A 20,749-nucleotide genomic window follows, 5' to 3' on the forward strand; every position below is an offset into this window, starting at 1 on the left:
AGTCTGTGTATTTATTTATTCACCCCTCTGCTCTCAGACGATGCAGAGCTCTCACAGGAAGAGCACAGTACAGAACAGGACTGAACACTTCAAAAAAACAAGTGGTCAGTGTGGGATGGAGCTTCACAGTGAGGTCTCCAGACTGTGGAGCGGGCTTCCCGGACACGGCGGCAGCCCTGCAGAGTTGGGCGGGATGAAGCCAGACCTGGGGACGTCCTTATGCAGAGGGACGGTGCGGTCCAAAGCATTGTTATTCTGATTGGGTGTAGACGGGAGCGGCGGAAGGTGGGACAGTCCAGTCAGTGGCGGGGGCACGATGATGGAGTTTCGTTTGGTGGGCGGCTCGTCCTCGCCCTCGTTCTCGTCGATCAGGGGGATCTGAGGTTCAAAGTCTTCGATGCAGAACTCGGGGTGACTCATGAAGTTGTGGATGGAGCTGCGAGATTCGGGCGTCTCCAGACCTTTATAAGGAGACATGCTGTCTCTGAAGGCGTTCACCACACGGATCTGGGAGACGAAAAGAGAGGTGTTCAGTTCAGAGTGTAGTGGAATAGTCAAGTGTGTCAGGCTGCTAAGGTAATTTTCTCTCTGGGTCTTATTCTGACTATTTTAACATCAGACATTTGTCCAAACTAAGTAAATATGAATTTACCTACTGTGTGCAGCTACCATATGGAGGAGGAATTTTAATTTTCACTGATTTATCATGCTGCACCAGGCAGGCAGTGGCTCATCAGCAAACAAATGTATCTCTGAATGACTTGACATTTTCCATCAAAATTGTCGGCATCGCCCTGAACAAATATCCGTTAAAAATATTTGCAAACCTCTTAAGGAATAATTTCAGTGAATTTTTGAAATTCAGGAAAGGATCAATTTGCCCTGATGCACTTTGACAGTGTGCTGACTTTCTTCAAAAAACGGTTGCACAGTGTTTGTATTATTTTAGCCTTTATGTTCCTTATCATGCATTACCATAACTGAAAAATCTTCTTCAGCTCCCACTATAGGAATACATACTTCCTAAGGGCACTAGTCGTCACAAACACTGAAAAACATGAGGCTCTTTTGGCGAGAGAAAAGTAGCCATTCACTCAGCAAAGATCAGCTTTGGACTCAGTGTGGCATGGCGTCTTCCTCACAGCTATATTTAGAAATATTCATCTCAATCTCTAATAATGGCACAGGCGGTCAGACTGTGTCGACGTTTAAATGTCAGAGCAGCATTAAATACACATGAAGACTCTGAGGACACACTGTAAATATAGACCACGTTCACAGACACAGCAAATGTCAAATTAAAAAGCCCTTTATCAACACACTAATTTTGCTATAGAGAGATAAGGTGTGGTAGGTGGGTAGATGTTAATGATGAAAACTCAGTTAAAGTTGATCTTTGGGGTGGAAAAATACCTGAGTCTGAATGCGGTTGAGGCCACGGCACCAGAGCACCTGGCCTCTCCTCAGCTCCATCTCAGCGTGATCGATCGCATCCAGGTCCTTCATCTCCTCCAGCTCCTCCTCAGGAATCTCCTCCCGCTGCGTGCCGTGACCTGCTGTCTTCAGGAACTTCAGCCAGGAGGTGGGGACACTGGACACCAGCTGAGAAGAGACAGTTACATACCGATCAGGCTCACATCAAGTTTCAGTTTTGATTTTGGCAGATACTGTATGTTGTAAAACTGGCTCACCTGTCCCCACAGCAGGCTGCCCAGGCCCAGGAAAACACACCACAGCCACTGGTCGGTGCTCAGGCTCACGCAGCTGAACGGTTTGCCGCCAAACTGCACGATGATGACCTACAGAGGGACACAGCAGACATGACATGACGATGATGACCCTTGTGACACCGTGAAACTGCGCGAAGACTGCCTCGCCCTCGTCACCTGTATGACCAAGGTCCCCGCGACGATGGAGCAGAAGATGGGGTTCCTGTAGACGCCCTCGAAGACGTTCCTCTCGCCGTGAATCTTGCGAGCGTTGAACTCGTTGAAGATCTGCATGAGGACAAACGTGTTGAACACGATGGTGTAGTGCTCGGACGGCGGGGAATGGAGGGGGGCGTTCCTGCCGCTGTCGATGTCAAACAAAGTCTCACCTGGTAGGAGAACCAGAAGAACCGAGTCAAACATGCATGCACATGTAAGATTATTTATTATTTTCCTAATTTAAAAATGTGGAAACTTAAACTATCACGTCAGTCAGAGGCTCTGAGCTCTGAACCCCATGATGCTGTGGTGCAGTCACTGACCAAGAAACAGCAGGATGAAGATCAGGGTCAGCTGGTAAACGGCGTGTCCTAAGATGTTCTTCATCATAGTGCGGGAGATGAGCGGTTTATTTCGTCCGTACGGGTTCCGGAGCAGCAGCGCCTCAGTCGGGGGCTCAGTGGCAAGAGCCAGGGAAGCGAAGGTGTCCATGATGAGGTTGACCCACAACATCTGCACTGCTTTTAGAGGAGAGTCCTGGAGACACAGAAACCACCAACCTGAATGGAATTTTAAGTTTCCCCAAACCAAAGAAAATCATCTTGCTCTTATTTAAAGAACACAGCAGGAGATTGTGGTTCGTTCTGACCTGTGTGATGCAGGCACCAGTGAAGGCCACGATGACGGCGACAACGTTGACAGTGAGTTGGAACTGCAGGAACTTGGAGATGCTGTCATAGACGTTCCTGCCCCACATCACGGCCTTCACGATGCTGCTGAAGTTGTCGTCTGTCAGAATGATGTCCGATGCCTCCTTTGCCACGTCTGTCCCTGCGATGCCCTGCAGAACATAACGTGTCGGTAACTAAACTTGACTAAACCTAAACCTTGAATTGTCTTGATTGCCACGTTTCTCACTTTCACACACAGTTGTCTGGACAGAGAGCAGAAGACAACCAGGAAGTAAACTTTATAATCTAACAAATTAAATGCTAACTAATATCTGCAGCACACTTTTGTAGCAGCACACTTACAAAACACACTGCCTTTTTCTGATCTGATTAGGGCTGTAACGATACACAAACTCACCATTCGATTTGTATCACGATTTTTGACCCACGATTCAATACATTCCACGATTATTTCAAATGTAAAAAAACATTTTATTATATTATAACAACATTTACTTATATAACAACTTAATGTAACATTTAATAACAATATTTTGGAACACTGTGAACAGATTTGAACATAAATAAATAACCAAAGATTTCTCTCTTTTCTGTAACAAAATAATACTGTTGAAAAATACAAAGTAAATTATCAATCAGACTGGGATTTGTTCCCAAAGCATGCTGGGAAGTGTAGTTCTTCATTAGAAGCAATTTTGTTCTGGTGGAAATAACTTGTTTTGATAAACAGCAAAGGTAAGACAACATTTCAGCTTGTATTTCTTGAAAGTCAGTTGTTGTTTTGCTCTTATTTTGGGGCTGGATCCGTGAATCTTGGTCGTAGAGTGAAAAATGGTACCGTTAGAATCTGTGAATTCTCCGCTGTTTACATAATCACGCTGATGCTCCGGTGCCGCTTTTCAATGTGTGCGCTGTAACAGGTTTTTCCCGCTCCTGCAGGTTTGATCCATCTGTGTTTTAACTGTGTTTGGTGAACATAAGAATGGTTTATATGAGCTTTTAGTTGAGTTTCTGACCTTTCAGGTTCGTGGCTCTGAGTATCGCAATTTCGATTTCGATTAGCCTATCATTACAGCCCTAGATCTGATGATCAAAAGGTGTCAATGCTGGATGTAATGAGAATGGTGAGAGACAAATACAACAACAGCCGTTACCATGGCAAAGCCAACGTCTGCTTTCTTGAGGGCAGGCCCGTCATTTGTTCCATCTCCAGTGACCGCGACAACCTGCCTCTTCTCCAGCACCGTGCTGTCAATGATGCCTGCGAGGATGAGAGAGTCTCTGAGGTGAGTCCACTTACCCACTGTCTAAGTACCTGGAATACCTTGTATGTAGATGCTATATAAATATATTCAGTATGTCACTCCTGTAAGTCTGTATCTGACCTTTAACCAGAGTGTGTTTGTCCGTTGGCGATGATCTGGCGAGGACTCTCAGCTTTGGCCAAATTTTGTCGATGCGTTCCTGTTGAATCTGCAGAGAAAAAGAAAGATTAGGACTTTTTCAATAATTACACCATATAAAAGTACAACCAGGAAAGGCTGATGTGTTTGTCCGACCTCTCCCTGCTCGTCCCGGATCTGTCGATTGAACTCTTTGCCCTCCATACACACAAAATCGTCTCCAGGTTGCAGAATGCCACATTTGACGGCGATGGCCCGTGCAGTGTTGATGTTGTCTCCGGTCACCATGCGGACCGTGATCCCGGCCCGCTGGCACTTTCTGATGGCTTCTGGTACCTGAGGAAAACAGCAGAAGAGAAAGCACATTGATGTTTGAGGGTCCAAAGTAATTTCTTCTTCATTAGAGATTTGCTTCTTTTGTGCCGTTAGCATGAAAATGAACTTAATGTAATGTAAATGTCTTTATATAGTGCTTTTCTTGTGTTGATGACCATTACAGATGACCACCCATTCTCTCATTAGAGGTGGGAATCACCAGAGACACCACGATACGATATTATCACGATATTTAAGTCACAATTCAATATTATGACAAAGTTGCTCTAGTGAGAGTGAGCACTGGGCACCATCTAGTGGACTGAAACATTAACACATGATTTTTTTCAGGCAAAATATCGCAATATTTCACTGTATCAACTCATACAACCTCATCTTTTCTATCACACATCTTTCATACCCGCTCACACGCTGGGTTGAAGTGTCTTGCCCAGGGACACATCAGCATGTAGACTAGCGGAGCTGGGATTCAAACCCACAACCTTCCAGTTGAAAGACGACTTGCTCTAACACTGATCCGCCATCACACCAAATGGTGCCTTTAAATGACGTCATGTAGCTTGTTGATGAGATGAGCTAACATCACTCAAATACTTTACACAACTTTAGTGTTATATCACCAATTACTTTATGTTCAAAAATTCCCATTTGAAAGACTTCACAAAGGCCAAATGAGGGCAGTGTGGTGGAAATGATGTGACTCCATTATCAAACTTCAGAGCTAAAGGCAAAAAACAAAGTTGAATCTTGTTTTGCATGTCTATCACGTCTTTGCTCGTCGTGAAATCAGGATGCTGACCAGCTAGCTCTGACCCAGTTGGTCCAGTTTGTAATGATGATGAGTCACTGTATTATCATTATTATTTGTATTATTATTATTCATTCTGAAGCTCCAAACTAGCTAATTGTGGCGGTGTCCTAAAAATCAGCACAGGTAAAACAATGCCAGGTTCCCAAATTGCTATAACAAACAAAATAAACATCACTGTGACTGATGAGTACCTCAGGTCGCACAGGGTCTTCAATGCCAACCACTGCGATGCAAGTGAGGCCACTGAGGATGTGGCTCTCATTGTCCCAGTCAGGCTCTCCATCAGCGGTGGGAAAATCTCTATATGCGAGGCAGATGGTCCTTAGCCCCTCTGAAGCCATTGGCTCAATCACCTTCTTCGCCAAGTGGTCTCGGTCCCGAGGTTTGAGGTCTTTAGGTTCACCGGTAGCTATCAAGGTCTTACAACACCTGAAAAGACAGGACAGGGTCACGTGACCGAAACAAAGCTTGGTCAGAAGCAGCAGCAGCAGCAGCAGCAGCACAGAACCTACTTCTTGAGCAAGATTTCAGAGGCCCCCTTGCTGAACATTCGGTAGCTGCCATCATGATTCTTCAGCACAGTACTCATGGACTTCCTGGCAGAGTTGAAGGTGTAGACCTTGAACAGCTTCTCCTCTGGGGTTTCATTGCGAATGGTCTGGTAGTCTCTGCGCAGGTCCAGGGAGAATCCCAGTAAGGCACATTCAGTCTTGTTTCCCACCTGGCGAGGTAGCCCGCCTTCCTTCTCCGGAGGCTAAAGGAAGCAGCAGCAGAGAGGACATTGAGTCACAAGCATTAAAAACAGCCTCAGACAAGACCCTGCTCTCTGAATGGGACATTATCAGGCTTTGGCAGAGCTTGATGATGAGTCCCTGTCCCTGTGTGCCATAACTGGGAAACACTGCCCTACAGAATGAATGGGCACAAATTCCCATAGAAACACTTATCTTTAGATATCATGACGAAAGTATTCCAAGGAGAGTGGAAGCTGTTATACTGCAAAAGGGGGGACCAACTCCATATCAAAGTACTATCTGAATACGATCATTACAATCCCTGTTGTAGTAATGGTCAGGCATCTGAAAACTTTAGTCCATATACTGTATTTTTGGTCATCATATCATGGGCCCTTTGAAATGCAAAAGACCGTCTAAGCAAGTGAATTGAATACAATATAAGCTTCTAGTAGTAGAACCTGTTTGTCTCTGTGCTCTGAGCTGTGCAGTAATCAGATGAGTCCTGACCTGCCGTGGTAGCTCTCCAAACCAAACTGCTCCCTCAGCCAAATACTTAAAGGGGAAATAAGTAGTTTATAGTGCCATCTAGAGGAGAGGCTGAAATTTACAACAAAGACCTGCTGCTCTGCTCACCCCCTCCCTTCCCTGAGCGCTACAGTATCCGCAGCTGGTCAAATGTCGTCCTCGTTGTCTTTCTCCGTGTCAGCAGATGAGGTTCGTGAGGCGAGGGAGAGGGCGAGCTACCGCGGCCGTAGCAGACGAAGCGGAGAGAGAGGAGGCGGGACTTCCGCTACAAGTAAAGAGACGCTTGTTTTGTTCTCTCGCGTTTGTCCTTACAGGCTCCGGTAGAAACATGGCGTCTCGCTGCTAACAGTGGCTATGCAACCGCGGTCCGCGGTCATGTTATTTAACATGACTTTTTGAAACACTACGAAAATGAAACAAAAACTATTATACAGCGACTAGACAATGCAGGAGCACATAATATGTATAAAAAAGTGGATTTTGGGTTATATAAACCCATAAATACTACATATTGTACCTTTAACTCGCACTCCTTTTAATGGACAGTTATTTTTGCAGCTCACCATGATCTTTGTGGTGTAGGCGCAGTTGACCCCAATTCCCAGGGCGAGCAGGTCCAGTATCTTGGCAGGGATCTTGCTCGGCTCTGGCACCTCTTTGTGGTAGCATCCTGCGATGTAGGCCTGCACCACTGTCATGCGGTTCATGGTGAGTGTGCCAGTCTTGTCAGAGCAGATGGCTGTGGCGTTGCCCATCGTCTCACAGGCGTCCAGGTGGCGGACTAAGTTGTTGTCCTTCATCATTTTCTAAGAGGGCGAGAGCAGTGTTATCTGAGTCTGAACGATATATGGATTTAGGATATTTGCAACACCAACCAGCTATGAGTAGCATCAAACATTGCATTAGAAAGGCTTGTGTGATATATGAGTTCAACAATATAGGATGGTCCACAAAGTAAATAACTTTGTGACTGGTCATGACTGTTGCTTGAAATAACCCTTGATTGGAAAACACAAAACAGACCTTGACTGAATAAGCCAAGGAGATGGTAACAGCCAGAGGGAGACCTTCGGGCACGGCCACCACCAGAACCGTCACACCAATGATGAAGAACTTGACCAAAAACTGCACGTAGATGGGCGCACACTCGCTGGCCCAGGGAACTCCCTGAATCCAGAAGGTATCGATCAGGAAGCGGGTGATGAGGATGATGACGGTGAGAGTTGACATCAACAGACCTGAGAGAGACAAAGCCAAGTTAAAAATAATAAGTTCATTTTTCCATCAGTGAATATCTGAATAGTGATGCTGTGTTCTTACCCGCTTTTCCAATCTGCACAGCCAGTTTTGTCAGCTTCCCCTGAAGGACGGACTTCTCCTTCTTTGGCAGGTTTTTCTTCTTGTCTGGCTCCTCATCTTCGTTGAGCGGCTGCATCTCCACATTGGCTCCATCCTTCTTTTTCCCTGCAGACAAAACAGGAAGTCAGCGGACACAAGTGATCAAAACTGCTGCTATTGGTACTTCAAGCCATGGCAAATGGTTGAAATGTTGTTGTTAAACTAGAACAAAATTAACATTTCCTCTATAATGTTCCACAATGAAAAGGGACAGAGAGCCCAAATAGTTCTGTTTGATTAACCAAAAAGCCTTTAAGATGTTTCCAAATATTAATGTCAATGCGTATGCAGATGATGCAGTTATGTTTATACGTGTGGAATCTATCCAACGTGCAGCCATAAATCCCACATTTGCCCTGACCCAATGAATGAATACTAATAAAAAACAGTTTAAAATATTTACAAATCAACAGAAAAAAATCAACAGAAAAACATACTACAGAGAGGGGAGGAGCTTAACATTGCAACGTTATATAAGTACAAGTATATTGAGGTCATGCTAGGTTCTACAATAACATAAAAACATTTAGTAATAAAGGTAAAATAGAATAAAGGCAAATAGGCAAAGTCTGACCTGCCAGAATGTTTTTACTTTTAATTTTTTTTAGCAGTTTTATTAAGCGATCACTTTCAGGGGATTCAAAAATTAAAGGAACTGAAACTGTTTTTAAAAAAGACATCAACGTTTTTGACAGGAAGCCAATTTAGTGTCATTATTGTGAAAGTTCACAAATGTCAGTGACTGAAGTATCTGATTTGAGAGAGAACATGTGACAAGGTGCCTCGTCAAGGAAGGGCGGGGCCACAACATGGTGGGTCATCTTGTAGGTGCAGTTACTTAATCCCACTCTGGGTTTATTGTACTGTGTTGGTTAACTTAACATTATTAGTCACCGTAGATCACCAAGATACTAACCAAATAACTGACCAGTGAACATCATCTCTGTTCCACTTGTGCCACAGGTCCCGTGTCACAAGACACTACCGCTCTGTGATGGCGAGGGTGTGTAAGTGCGCGTTGGAGTTTGTGTGTGTGAGCGTGCTGATCCCAGCTCAGTAATGAGGTTATTAGTGGACAGGCAGGCGGCAGCAGCAGGCAGGAGGAGAAGAAAGCAGCTGCCAAGCTTAAGGTCGATAATCTGCTTGGTCCTAATCATCAACAGAGTCAGGAGCACCTGCTGCTTCAGCTCAGACCATGGACACACACACACACATACACACTGCTCCATGTGGAGCCACAAAGGTAAGAAATATGTACCGACAGCTGTAAGAACCAGGGTTCTGACTAACTTCAGAACCCCAGATCCAAACACATGTCTAAACTCCTGCAGCATCTTTCACCAGGCTACCAGACTACAACTACCTGATCACATGGCAACCGGGAGGATTGACTCACAAGACTAAATATGTCCATACTATTATGTCAAATTATGATGTACACATCTGCAGATGATTCACATACTACACTTTAAGAAAAGTCTCCCCAAAGAGCATCTAATTCCACACACAGTCACACCTACAGACAGCCAATACTTATCAGCATCCTTTAAGTGAAATTAATGTTTTTTGTCAGTTGCTTTGCTAATTCTCTGAAATCATCTTTACTGTTTGCAAAGGAGCGAGAACTCTCCTCTAAAACAACAAACAACAAATACCTCACACAGCGGATTGCAGGTAAATGAGCGCTACTCACTCAAAATCAGCTGAGTCATTAATTACTTCTGATTGTGACAGTCAAAATATGTAGCCATGTGCTACTTCTATGTGAGCATTATTGATGAAAACGACTGTATGACTGGAATTTGGATGGGACCAGGACTAAACATTTATTTTTTACTGTTTTACTTTTCCTGTCGCATTTTCTTTCTGATCCCCCAATGTCGGCCGGGATTGGCCTCAATGAAGCATATTGTATAAATTAATAGTAATAAATAAGAATGAACATTTTAAAAAAAGTAAAAAAGAAAAAAGGGGGACACTTAAAAGTGTAGTAAAGGGTCTGTATTGATCAAGCACCTTTCTAGTCTTCATAACCACTCAAAGCACTTTTCACTGCAGTTTTTGTGATTCACACATTTTCTGTCACACATCACTCACACCCATTTACATTCACGCCAGCAGCATGTAGACGAGAAGAGCTCTCGTCATCCTGCTCTACATTACTGAACCATATATCAATAATAAACACCAGAACAGCTGTAGACAAACAAATAAGTCTGGCTCGTGTTTAAATTTGACATTAAATCAGACGCCCGATGACCAGTGTAGCAAGAAGAAGCTGCTGCTTCACAGTCATGTACGGTTTACTCACTACGGAATAAGTCACGATTGCTGCTCACCTTTCTTGCTTTTGTCGTCTTTCTTACCTGTAAAACAAAAAAAAGAGAAATATTTTGAGAACAGCCGCACCAACCCAACACAGGAACATGATTCAGGTTGTTATAAAGGTTATCGCAAAGTCCCTTTCAGTTGAGTTTAAATATATTTTTAATTCGGTGAACCTACTTTTCTTGTCCTTCTTCTCTTTCTTTTTCCGCTCCTCTTTTTTCTTCTCCTTCTCTTTCTTCTTCTTCTTTTCCTTCTCTGCCTTTTCCTCTGCGTCACTGTCACCTTCCTCGCCGGCGCCGAGCAGTGTGAAGATGATGCCCGTCTGAGAGTTCACACCGACACCTGTCACCAGCATCTTACCAGAGCCCTCCATCACGTGGGTACCTGGGAGAGAGAGGGAAGACTCACTGAGCAACTTCATGGAACTCAAGTTTATCAAGAGAGAAAACTAAAATTCTTCGAAATTCTGGATAGAAATATATAATTGTTTTGCATTTTAGCAATCCTTTTTAAACATCATTTCACCCCAACCGGTCGAGGCAGATGGCTGCACATCTTTGAGTATGGTTCTGTCAGAGATTTCTTCCTGTTTAAGGGAATTTTGCAATATTTGATTCGGCTTGACTGGACAGTTAAATCTTACAACACAGGGCATTTAGGCTGCTTTTTTCCACTACTATATTGAAACATATATACAGAGTCTTTAAGAATGTGTAATATAGAGTGTCTTATTTCCTTTTTTTCAGCACAACCTATGGACAATCTGATGAAATACATTTTTTTCCCATTTTCACCAACTATATAAACACACCTGAGCAAAAAGTACTGAAGATGTGACCTATAAAAACGCACTCCCAGGATGTTCATATCAGTACTTGTGCATTATTTCCAGAGCAATATACCTTGCCCTGTCCTGGGAATGGAACTGGCAACCCTCCGGTTATAAGCCCAACACCCTTCGACTTGGCTCTAAGCTGCCAAAACAAGTCTGCTCCAGGTGAGGCTCGAACTCACAACCTCGGCATTGCTCTGCTGAATACTGTCTTATAAGTACCGCGCGCTAACCGATTGCGCCACTGGAGCCTGTCTCCAGGTGTTAGAGTGAGCATTTCGGTTTCTCTAGTGTCTGTTTGCATACCTGTTCCCTGTCTAAATCAATATTTGATGAGGCTTAAAGTTGTAAACCTTGGTTGACATTAAATTCAAGGACCCTTCAAGGGACCGTCAGCGTGACAGAGATGGTAGGGGTTGGCAGGGTTGGTAGAGTTTGTGAGTCCACGCACCAACTTTTGTTCAAATCTGATTGAGCTATTTTCAAAAACTTTCAAGGATTTCAAGTGTATATTAGTGTAGTAGCAATGCTAGTTGAATATAAACAGTGGCAGATAATGATGGCAAACTAATTTGCACCTGAAAGCATCATGACGTCCTCGGTGACACTCTTCTTGACATGATCAGACTCTCCAGTCAGAGAGCTCTCGTCTATCTTCAGGTCATTGCTCTGTATTAGGATGCCGTCAGCGGGGAGGAGGTCACCTGGAACACACAGAGCAGAGCAGACGTCAGCAGGTCATCATTACATCGTTACATCACCATTACATTAAACTCAAAAGAGCTAGATGTCTTCAAAACCTGAAGGTGCAAGCTTGCCAAACAAGTTACTCCCCCACCCTGAAGGTACAGTGTGAAAGACTCTGGCATCAATTGCTGAATTAGCAGATTACTATCTGAATACAACGACTGTCATCCAACCACACCCAAGCTTCTACAGTGGCCTACAACATTACATAAGAAACTAGAGAAAGCACTCAGAGAAACCAGACCGCCAACAACAAAAAACTAGTACAGTAGAGAACAGTATCCAATAAATTCTTATTTGGCCATAACTTACATCCCCATCCCCAGAAAATCGAATCGAAAGGTCGGTTACTACTACTAGGAAACTTTCTGGAAGTAAAGCTATAGCTGCCACTGAACAGCAGCCAAGGCCCATTACCTATGCAGTACCATAAACCAACACATGGTTTAATGAAAACCTACACATGCACAGAGAGAACATGCTAACACAACACAGGGAGGACTCGGGAAAGACCGGGATTTGAGATCATGCTAACCACTGTTCCACCACTGCAAACTGCTTGCTTTAGAGCCAGGGTTTGGTTCGTCCATTCTGGGCTAGTGTGGGAATGTCAACATGGCAGACAGTGTACATTGCAAATATTAGAAATAGTTACTTTTGAGGATCAAGAGGTCAATTCATGATGGTTCATTTGATCTCTTCATTTAACCGATCTATTTTAACACAGAACAAACACTTTTCTGCATTCCAGGAGCCTATAAATGTAAAGGTTTGGCAGTGGTGGGATTCGAACCCACGACATCGAAATGACTGGAGCCTAAATCCAGCGCCTTAGACCCCTCGGCCACACTACCTACCTATGGAACTTCAAATCTTACAGATTTAACCTTCAATGAGCTCTCTCTACTATTAAAACCATGCATTTACAATGAAGTGCCGGCCGATTCCTCACCATATTTGACTTGTGCGATGTCTCCGACCACAATCTCGGTCACATTGATCTGGACCACCTGTCCCCCTCGGACCACGGTGAACTTCTGCTCCTGCTCGATGCGGCTCTGGAGGCCGCGGAACTGCTTCTCCTTGCTCCAGTCGTTGAAGGCCGTCACCAGGACAACGCACACCACGGACAGCAGGATGGCGGCGCCTTCGATCCAGCCGGCCTCCGCCTCACCCTCATCCTCCACGCCGCCAGCCGCTCTGCCACAATCTGAGATGTAAATCATTCAGACTTAATGTTAGTCAAATATACACATACAGTGCTGCCTGACAGAAAGTCACCTCTGGCCATTGTGTCTGTCTGTCAGATTCAGACAGACACAAATGCTCCTGCGGCACAATATTATTTTAATGATTGATGGCGATGACCCAGATTACATGACGCTTGCTGGGTCAGATCTGCTTCATTAAAATTAAAAAGCAGAGTTGGTGTGGGAGGTCTAGACCAAAATCACAACTAAGAGTGATAACGTGAAGTTTGAAAAAAAACGTGAAAAACTGAAGTTTGTGACCACTGTGTTTGCATTACTCTGATTGGATTACCAGTGTCATAATGTAATGAAGTATGAATACTTAAGTACTGTTACTGTACTTAAGTACAAAATTCACGTATATGTACTTTGTTATTCGAATACAACTTTTACTCCACTAAATTTCCTCTAACTGTTGTTACTTGTTACTACCAAATAAAATCAGAAGAAGAAGAGTTGGTAATGGTCTGTATTTATATATTGGTTTTCTAGTCTTGATCTTTCACATACTGCAACATGGGGTTAAGTGTCTTGCTCAGGGACACATATAGCAAAAGCAGGAATTGAACCCACAACCATCCTGTTAAAAGACAACTCACCTTACTACTGAGTTAGCATGGCTGAATTCTAACTCCGCACTTTTTAAAATACTTTTACCTCAAAAACTTAAGCACATTTTATATCAGAAAACTATTTTCCATAATTGAGTACAGTAAATGTCTAATACTTTAAGACTTTTACTGAAGTAATATTATTAAAAAGTGACTTCAACTTCTACCAAAGTCATTTTCTGGTAACATACTTGTACTTTTACTCAAGTATCCTTTTTTCTCTATGGACTTTGGTGTGTGAGAGTGAGCAATTAACAAACCTCAGTTTGAAAAGTATATAATAGTGAGCTAAAGTAAATAACATATTCTTAAGATTTAAAAGTACATCTATTAAAATAAGCACACTTTTTAGATTGAATTTCTTGAACTAATCCATACAGGAGGAAATCACACTATTGAAGTCACATGTGGGCTCATCATAGAAGTCAAAGGCATAAAGCTCGTAACTTAATACTAAAGTGATCTAAAACGACTTGAGAACTCACGCTGTCTCTCCGCATCAGGAGGTCTGTAGAAAGAAAGGCCTAGAGAAATGATGGCTGCCACCTCCAGGATGATGAGTGTGACGTCCTGCAGGGCCTCCCACACTAACTGCAAAAAGGTTTTTGGCTTCTTGGGAGGGATGGTGTTGTCTCCAAACTCCTTCTTCCTTCGGATGATGTCAGCCGAGCTTCCGTCTAAACCTGCAGTACGGGGACACAAAGGCAACACTGTCACGATACTTCTCCTTCTATATAACGTCTGTTCTATCCTACGATCCTGAGATACCATGGTTCTCAAACTGTGGTAAGAGCCACACCAGGAGAGAGCAAATTGTCTTATTGGGAATAAATCTGCCTCTTTGGGAAAAAGACTCTAGCTGACTTTGCTCGCCCTTTTTACACCACTGTATTTTAACTTAGGGGTGATAATGGTGTTACTTCAAGAGATCAATTTGGTGTAAAACATTTGAGAACCACTGCTTCAATAGAATATTTACAGATTTTAAAGCTCATTAAAGATGATTTGATGTTGCTATATGGCAGGAGTTGATCCATATGGAGGAATGGGGTCAGGCGTCGAGGTTACTGAGATTTTTTTCAAATTTCAAACCTCTGTGTGCAGACTAGGGACGACTCATTACCACGACTCTGTGTCAGACAAACACACAACCTTGAATGTCTCTATGTACTATGTACACAGTGTCCCTTTAAGGCAAATTATGGCATCAAAACAATACAGTTTGTAATAAGATAAGATAATGTGATAATGTGATCACACAAAGGTAAACTTAAAGGGACACTGTGTAGTATTTATGGGTTTATATGACCCAAAATCCACTTTTTTATACATATGATGTGCTCCTGCATTGTCTAGTCGCTGTATAATATTCTTTGTTTCATTTTCGTAGTGTTTCAAAAAGTCATTTAAAATAACATGGTCGCGGGCCGCTACTGCATTGCCATGCCGCCATGTTTCTACGGGAGCCTGTATAGACAAACGCGAGAGAACAAATCAATCCCGCCTCCACTCTCTCCGCTTCGTCTGCTACGGCCGCGGTAGCTCGCCCTCTCCCTCACCTCACGAACCTCATCTGCTGACACAGAGAAAGACGACGAGGACGACATTTGACCGGCTGAGGATACCGTAGCGCTCAGGGAAGGGAGGGGGTGAGCAAAGGAGCAGTTATTTGTTTTAAATTTCAGCCTCTTCTCTAGATGGCACTATAAACTACTTAGTTCACCTTTAACAGACGATGCATTGTATACATTTTGTAATCGAGAATCGTTTGAATTGAGAATCGTATGAATCAAATCGATTTTGAATCGAATCGTGAGCCTAAGAATCGGAATTGAATCGAATCGTGAGCCACCCAAAGATTCACATCCCTACTGTGTTGTCACGTTTATTATCATTAGGATAAATGTAAGACAAAAAAAACGCCTGCATGAACAAATGCTTAAGGGCACTAGTCCGGGCACATCCAGTTGCGTACATTGAACCGCAGAAGAAGAATAACGTCCGTTGTGGAGGTGTTTCACGAGCAACTTTGACTCCGGGTCAAAGTCATAAAAGGGACTGCGGCGGGGAGTCGCGAAGAAGCTATTTTTAAACATTGTTAAAACAATGTTTTGATAATGAGTAGCAGTGCATCCACCGTTCCAGAGGGGGGAGCTGCACTTCTGAGAGCTGGTGTGCTAATTATGTCACTTCTGGGTACTGGCCAATCACAAGACAGTTGGGAAGGCTCTACGCTGGCTGGCCAATCACAACACACTCTGTCTTCTGGGTGTGAGATTTCAGTCTGAAACACCGCGGCTGAGCATAGCGTCATTAAGGAGCGATTTCTATCGGCTCGTTTACAGCACTTAGGAGGTTTTTGACCATAAAAACAAGTTAATGTGTGTAAGTAAACATCCATAACTCACATATATGAGCAACAGGACCACTCTATGTGAGCTTTAAAGGTCCAGTGTGTAGATGTTAGTGACATCTAGTGGTGAGACTGCAAAGTACTCTGCTCATCCCTGTCCTTCAGGGAACTACGGTGGCCTTCACATAAGTGAGCCATTGAAGAAAAAGGGTGACTGTGGTTTTTCGCTGCTGGTGTTTGCATGTCTGCAGCTGTGTGTGTGTGTTTGGGAGTTTTGGATCAGACTTTCCTCTGTGGAGCAGAGCATCATGTCAGGACACGCTCAGTGTGTGTGTGTGTGTGTGTGTGCATCCCCGTGGACACAGCAGCAGCAGCAGCAGCAGCAGCAGCAGCTGACTGAGTCTCAGCGGGGCTTTAACCAAGCACTGCTCTTCACGCCGCCTCAAAATGAGACTGGCCAAGCAGAAGCAGTGAGCACAGCCTGTGCCGTCTTTCAGGTGAGAGGGATTAGTCTGAAAGTAAATGCACCTTCCTCTCCTCTCCTTCGTCCCTCCCTCCCCTCCCTCCCTCCCTACGGCTGTGACCCCAGAGACACGGAGAAGTAAAGCAGTGTGATGGATTTTCCACTGATTTCAAGCTGCTGCTGACATTTTACTTCTCTCTGTCAGCAGGAGTCGAGATGCTGAAGGTGTTTACTGAGCGTGTGCTAGACGGACAGACGAAGTGAATTAATGATGAGGAGGGAAAAGTCAAAGGGTTTCATCATGTGTGAGACACAGCCAGGAGTCATTGCATAACTTTATGAAAACATTTTGACTGTGTAAGGAAATGTAAAACACCTGCTGGTCTGGGTATGTGGGCCTAGACTGCTTTGACTGGGGGGGAATTATCATTTAATTAAAATGTTCTTTATTATTATTGAGCTGTGTGTGCTTTCTATGACTAATGACAATTTTTCTTTAGCTTTTTTAAGCTTTTTTATGTTTTATGTTGATATCTGTATTTTTATCACCTGTATTTTATTTGTTTTTATTGTGTCTGTTTTTTTAAAATCACGTTGACCTTGAGTGCTCTGAAAGGCGCTCTTAAAGGTGCATTATGTAATAAATCTAAAGCAACTGGCCATAAAACCCCCCTTATATGTCACAGAGACTCAGGAATAATGTTCATATAACAAACTGAACTCACCAACAACATCAGTACAGACAAAATATTTGCATAAAAAAAACTGCAAATCATGTTTATGTTTTGAAATCATGTTTTGGCATGTGGCGCCACCTACCGCCGTCTACCAATCATTGTAGTCATTAGAGTCTCAGCTGCCGAGAGACCACGGGTTGCCAGTTACGTCTGAGCTACAATGGCGGAGAAAACGAAACCTAAAAAACCTTGGTATTTTGAATTTGAGTGTAGTAACCGTTTTTGGCCACATTCTTACATATTGCGCCTTTAAATGAAATGTATTATTATTATTATCATAATAATAAAACCTTGCATATTGTATGCTTGGTGAAAACATGAGTTACAGATTCCATCCACATAACCAAATATTGAACCAATAAACTAGTCTACACCAACATATGCTATATTTATAGATATGTTTGCTGCCTTATCTCGCTGTTAAACACCTGTTTCTGACAGGAAACTAAAGTTTGTGTTGTTGTTTGCTTTGTAACCTGCTTAGTTCTCTACACCAAAGTCCATGGAGAAAATCAGTGATTGTCTCACCACAGTAAAAATCATGTTATTTTGTGATTTAGGAGTTTAAAATCCTTCATCCAGATTAATCTACAACGCAACTGGATTCCGATCAAAATATGTCATTGATTATAAGATTCTCCTCTTCTCCACAACCTTGCACCTCCACACTTTTCTGACCTCCTTCACATCTGAACACCCTCCACAACATTGCACCTCCTCCTTCTTCCTCCTCCTTGCTCCTCACCACACCACAGGGTCCAGAGACTTCAGCCGTACAGTCCTCCACCATCTCTGAAACTCTCTCCCACAAACCCTCCACCTTGAAATCAATCTGTGTCCTTTTTGGTGTGTTTTTATGCTGTAAGGCGCCCATAAATAATAATAATATTAATTAGGATTATTATTAAATGAAGCAGCAGTAGACAAGTGAGTACAAAAAACAGACCAATTTTCTGTATGGGCTTTGGAAATTGAGCCTTTCTAATGGTGAGAGAAAGTGGGGAATATATTTATAACCTTTTTTAGACTTAAACTGTGATGGATTTTTTATAGTTTCTTTGTGTGACCCTGCGATGGACTGGCGATCTGTCCATGGTGTACCCTGCCTTTCACCCTATGTCAGCTCAGTAGCGCCCCCTGCGACCCTCATGTGGAGGATAAAGCATCTTCCCTAGAAGATGAGTGAGTGAGTAAGATATTAATAGGTCAGCCTTTTGTCAAGTTTTTCCTGGTGTCCTCTCTGGCACGCATGTATTTACATTTGTTAACAAGACACTTTAAGGCACTGAGTTTTGATTGTTTTATATTATATAAACACACCTCAGAAAACCTGGACTATCCCTTTAAAAGTGATCGGTCACTTGCTATGAACGTCAAGATTCCTGTACTCTTTGTGACAGTCAGCTATAAAATCTACTCACCTAGAACTGTGGTCATTATTAACATCAGATACCAGTGAAAACACTTCTCAGATGGGACCACTGTGATGTTCTTACATCATCTCTAAAAGCTCCCTCTCACACTCGAGAAAATGAAAATCGATCCACTTTCACACTTTTTAAAAAACAACGAGACACTGTAAATGATGTAGCCCTTGCTGTCTTCATTAAAATGACTTGAATCCATTCATCTTATATTCCATTTAACCTTATTAATAGTATAAAGTCACACTGACATTAACGTCTCGTATACACGTGAGACCATGTTGTCCTGAAGCTCTGAGATAACAGAGCATGGTCAACACAGGCTTCAGGTCACAGTTGACTTTGACCCTGGTGATGTCAACACTTCCCCCTCAAACCAAACTCTATGATAATGTCCTATGTTGGATAAATGATGTCGGGATCTGTGAGTCACTGGTGGAGAGGACTAAAATATCATGGTCACAACCACCACCATGGCTCCAGCTGAGCCTGGGGGATGATTCTGGATTCTCTAGAGCTGGGATGATTGAAACCAAAGGCAGAGCGTGTTTTACCTTCGACAGGTGACGTTCTCAGTCTGGCGCACAGTCCATTAACGTCTCCGTAGCTTTTCTGGATCCTGTTCAGAGCCTCCGGTCCTCTGAGCTCCATGAGCGAGCGCAGCTCCTGCAGCGAGCAGCTGAACTCGGCGTCGTGGTTGGCCTCATCGCGGCGGCCGTGTTTGGAGCCACGGAAAGAGTTGTTGGCCATGTCTGATCCTCGGGGGACGCGGACGTGGACACGGGCCTCGCTGACTAACACAGACTCAGTGGTGGGCCTGAGGTGCACAAGTGGCCTTACAGTGACTCTGTGACTGTGGAGAGACAGAAAAAGCTCATTTACACCTACATCACACATGAAAATCAAAGACGGTGATGATTAAATGTTCCCTAAATTTCGTTCTTCGACGTGACTGGACTTAACAGCTGTGGCTGGGTAGGTACTAAACTCTTAGAAATAAAAGTGCTAAGTAGAACCATATAAGGTTCTTCGGCTTGTCCTCTTGAACCCTTTTTGGCTAAAGGTAGAACCTTTTAAAACCCTTATTCAGGAAAGGGGTTTTAAAGGGTTCTCTGGATAAAATGGTTTTTACTGGAACCATTAGTGTTACCAAGAACCCTTGAAAAACCCTTTCTTCAGGAAGTCAAATTCAGCTTGTAATAAGATTTGTTTAAGTATTTTTTTTGGAAACAAAACAAAACAAGCATAAAAACTTAAAAATATCACAGCATTGAGTCCATAGAAAAGTGGATATTGGTTGATATTATATGTATATTTATACTGTATATTTATGTGGGTTTATTGGTTTTGTGGACAATCAAATCAGTTTTATTAGTATAGCAACACATTATACATAGTAAAAACCAATTACATTACATTATTTATTCATTTAACTTACTATGATACTCAGGCTCAACTTGTTTGCTTTTGTTTATTTGCGTTAATTGTTGTTTTTCCATTGAGACTTTTTTAGATGAAAGAAACTGAATTTGAATTTCATTCATATCTTAAAGCTCAAATTAAAAACTGACCTATTCTAACCCATGCAGTGACTCACACCTGCACTGACCTCAGTGTCTCACTCATTAGCAGCAGCAAAAGGTGTCAAAATGGAACTAAGATAAGGAGAAGTTAAATGAGAGGGGGGAAATATCAAGTGTTTTACCTCAGATGCATGAAATATTTTGTCAATAAAGAAATCTAAAATAAACTGACTGGTTTCTGTCACAAACTCCATCTTTATTCGCCTGACATTCTGACATATTTGTTCCAAATCTGTCGTGTAGATTTCGACTGCTGCTGCGTTTTTGCAACATAATCCCAGTATCTGTTGTAAGTTGTGTGCGCGCCGCTGTGTCGACCGCAAGCTTTTGTTCCTCACATGTTGTGACCTCTGTGCCTTCAACTGTAATCTGTGTCAATCAGTCAGCCGAGCCTTAATCTGTGCGAGGCAGAGCAGCCTGTTTGAGGCTGAGGGGGGAGCGAGAGAGAGAGAGAGAGAGGGGGAAAGGAAAAAAAATAAATAAAAGAGGCGCAGAGAGAGATGAACCAGCTCCACGGAAGTCACAAGAGTCAAAGTGATGCATAAAAGCCTTGTTTATCACCGGTTTATTTTTACCAAACGCACAGATGTG

General features: G+C 43.0%; 1 protein-coding gene across 2 annotated transcripts; it reads right to left on the reverse strand.

Moving 5' to 3' along the window:
- Positions 1 to 42: 42 nt before the first annotated feature.
- Positions 43 to 19,325, reverse strand: LOC310930537 (plasma membrane calcium-transporting ATPase 1-like; the record flags this gene model as incomplete). 2 transcript variants are annotated; one of them, XM_083893560.1, is made up of 20 exons in its annotated part: positions 43 to 507; positions 1,414 to 1,602; positions 1,692 to 1,799; positions 1,887 to 2,098; positions 2,252 to 2,465; positions 2,578 to 2,769; positions 3,775 to 3,881; positions 4,006 to 4,093; positions 4,180 to 4,359; positions 5,362 to 5,599; positions 5,683 to 5,924; positions 6,996 to 7,238; positions 7,456 to 7,670; positions 7,753 to 7,896; positions 10,170 to 10,196; positions 10,336 to 10,542; positions 11,569 to 11,694; positions 12,690 to 12,947; positions 14,084 to 14,281; positions 19,130 to 19,325. In XM_083893560.1, 20 exons carry the CDS (start codon positions 19,323 to 19,325, stop codon positions 124 to 126), a joined length of 3,768 nt encoding a protein of 1,255 aa, XP_083749686.1. In that variant the 3' UTR covers positions 43 to 123. The 2 variants fall into 2 exon arrangements, with proteins under 2 accessions (XP_083749686.1, XP_083749687.1); XM_083893561.1 differs by lacking the exon at positions 10,170 to 10,196.
- Between the last annotated feature and the right edge of the window lie 1,424 nt (positions 19,326 to 20,749).

This window comes from Microchirus variegatus (assembly GCF_963457635.1).
Source record: "Microchirus variegatus genome assembly, chromosome: 8".
In the NCBI taxonomy this organism is placed as follows: Eukaryota; Metazoa; Chordata; class Actinopteri; order Pleuronectiformes; family Soleidae; genus Microchirus; species Microchirus variegatus.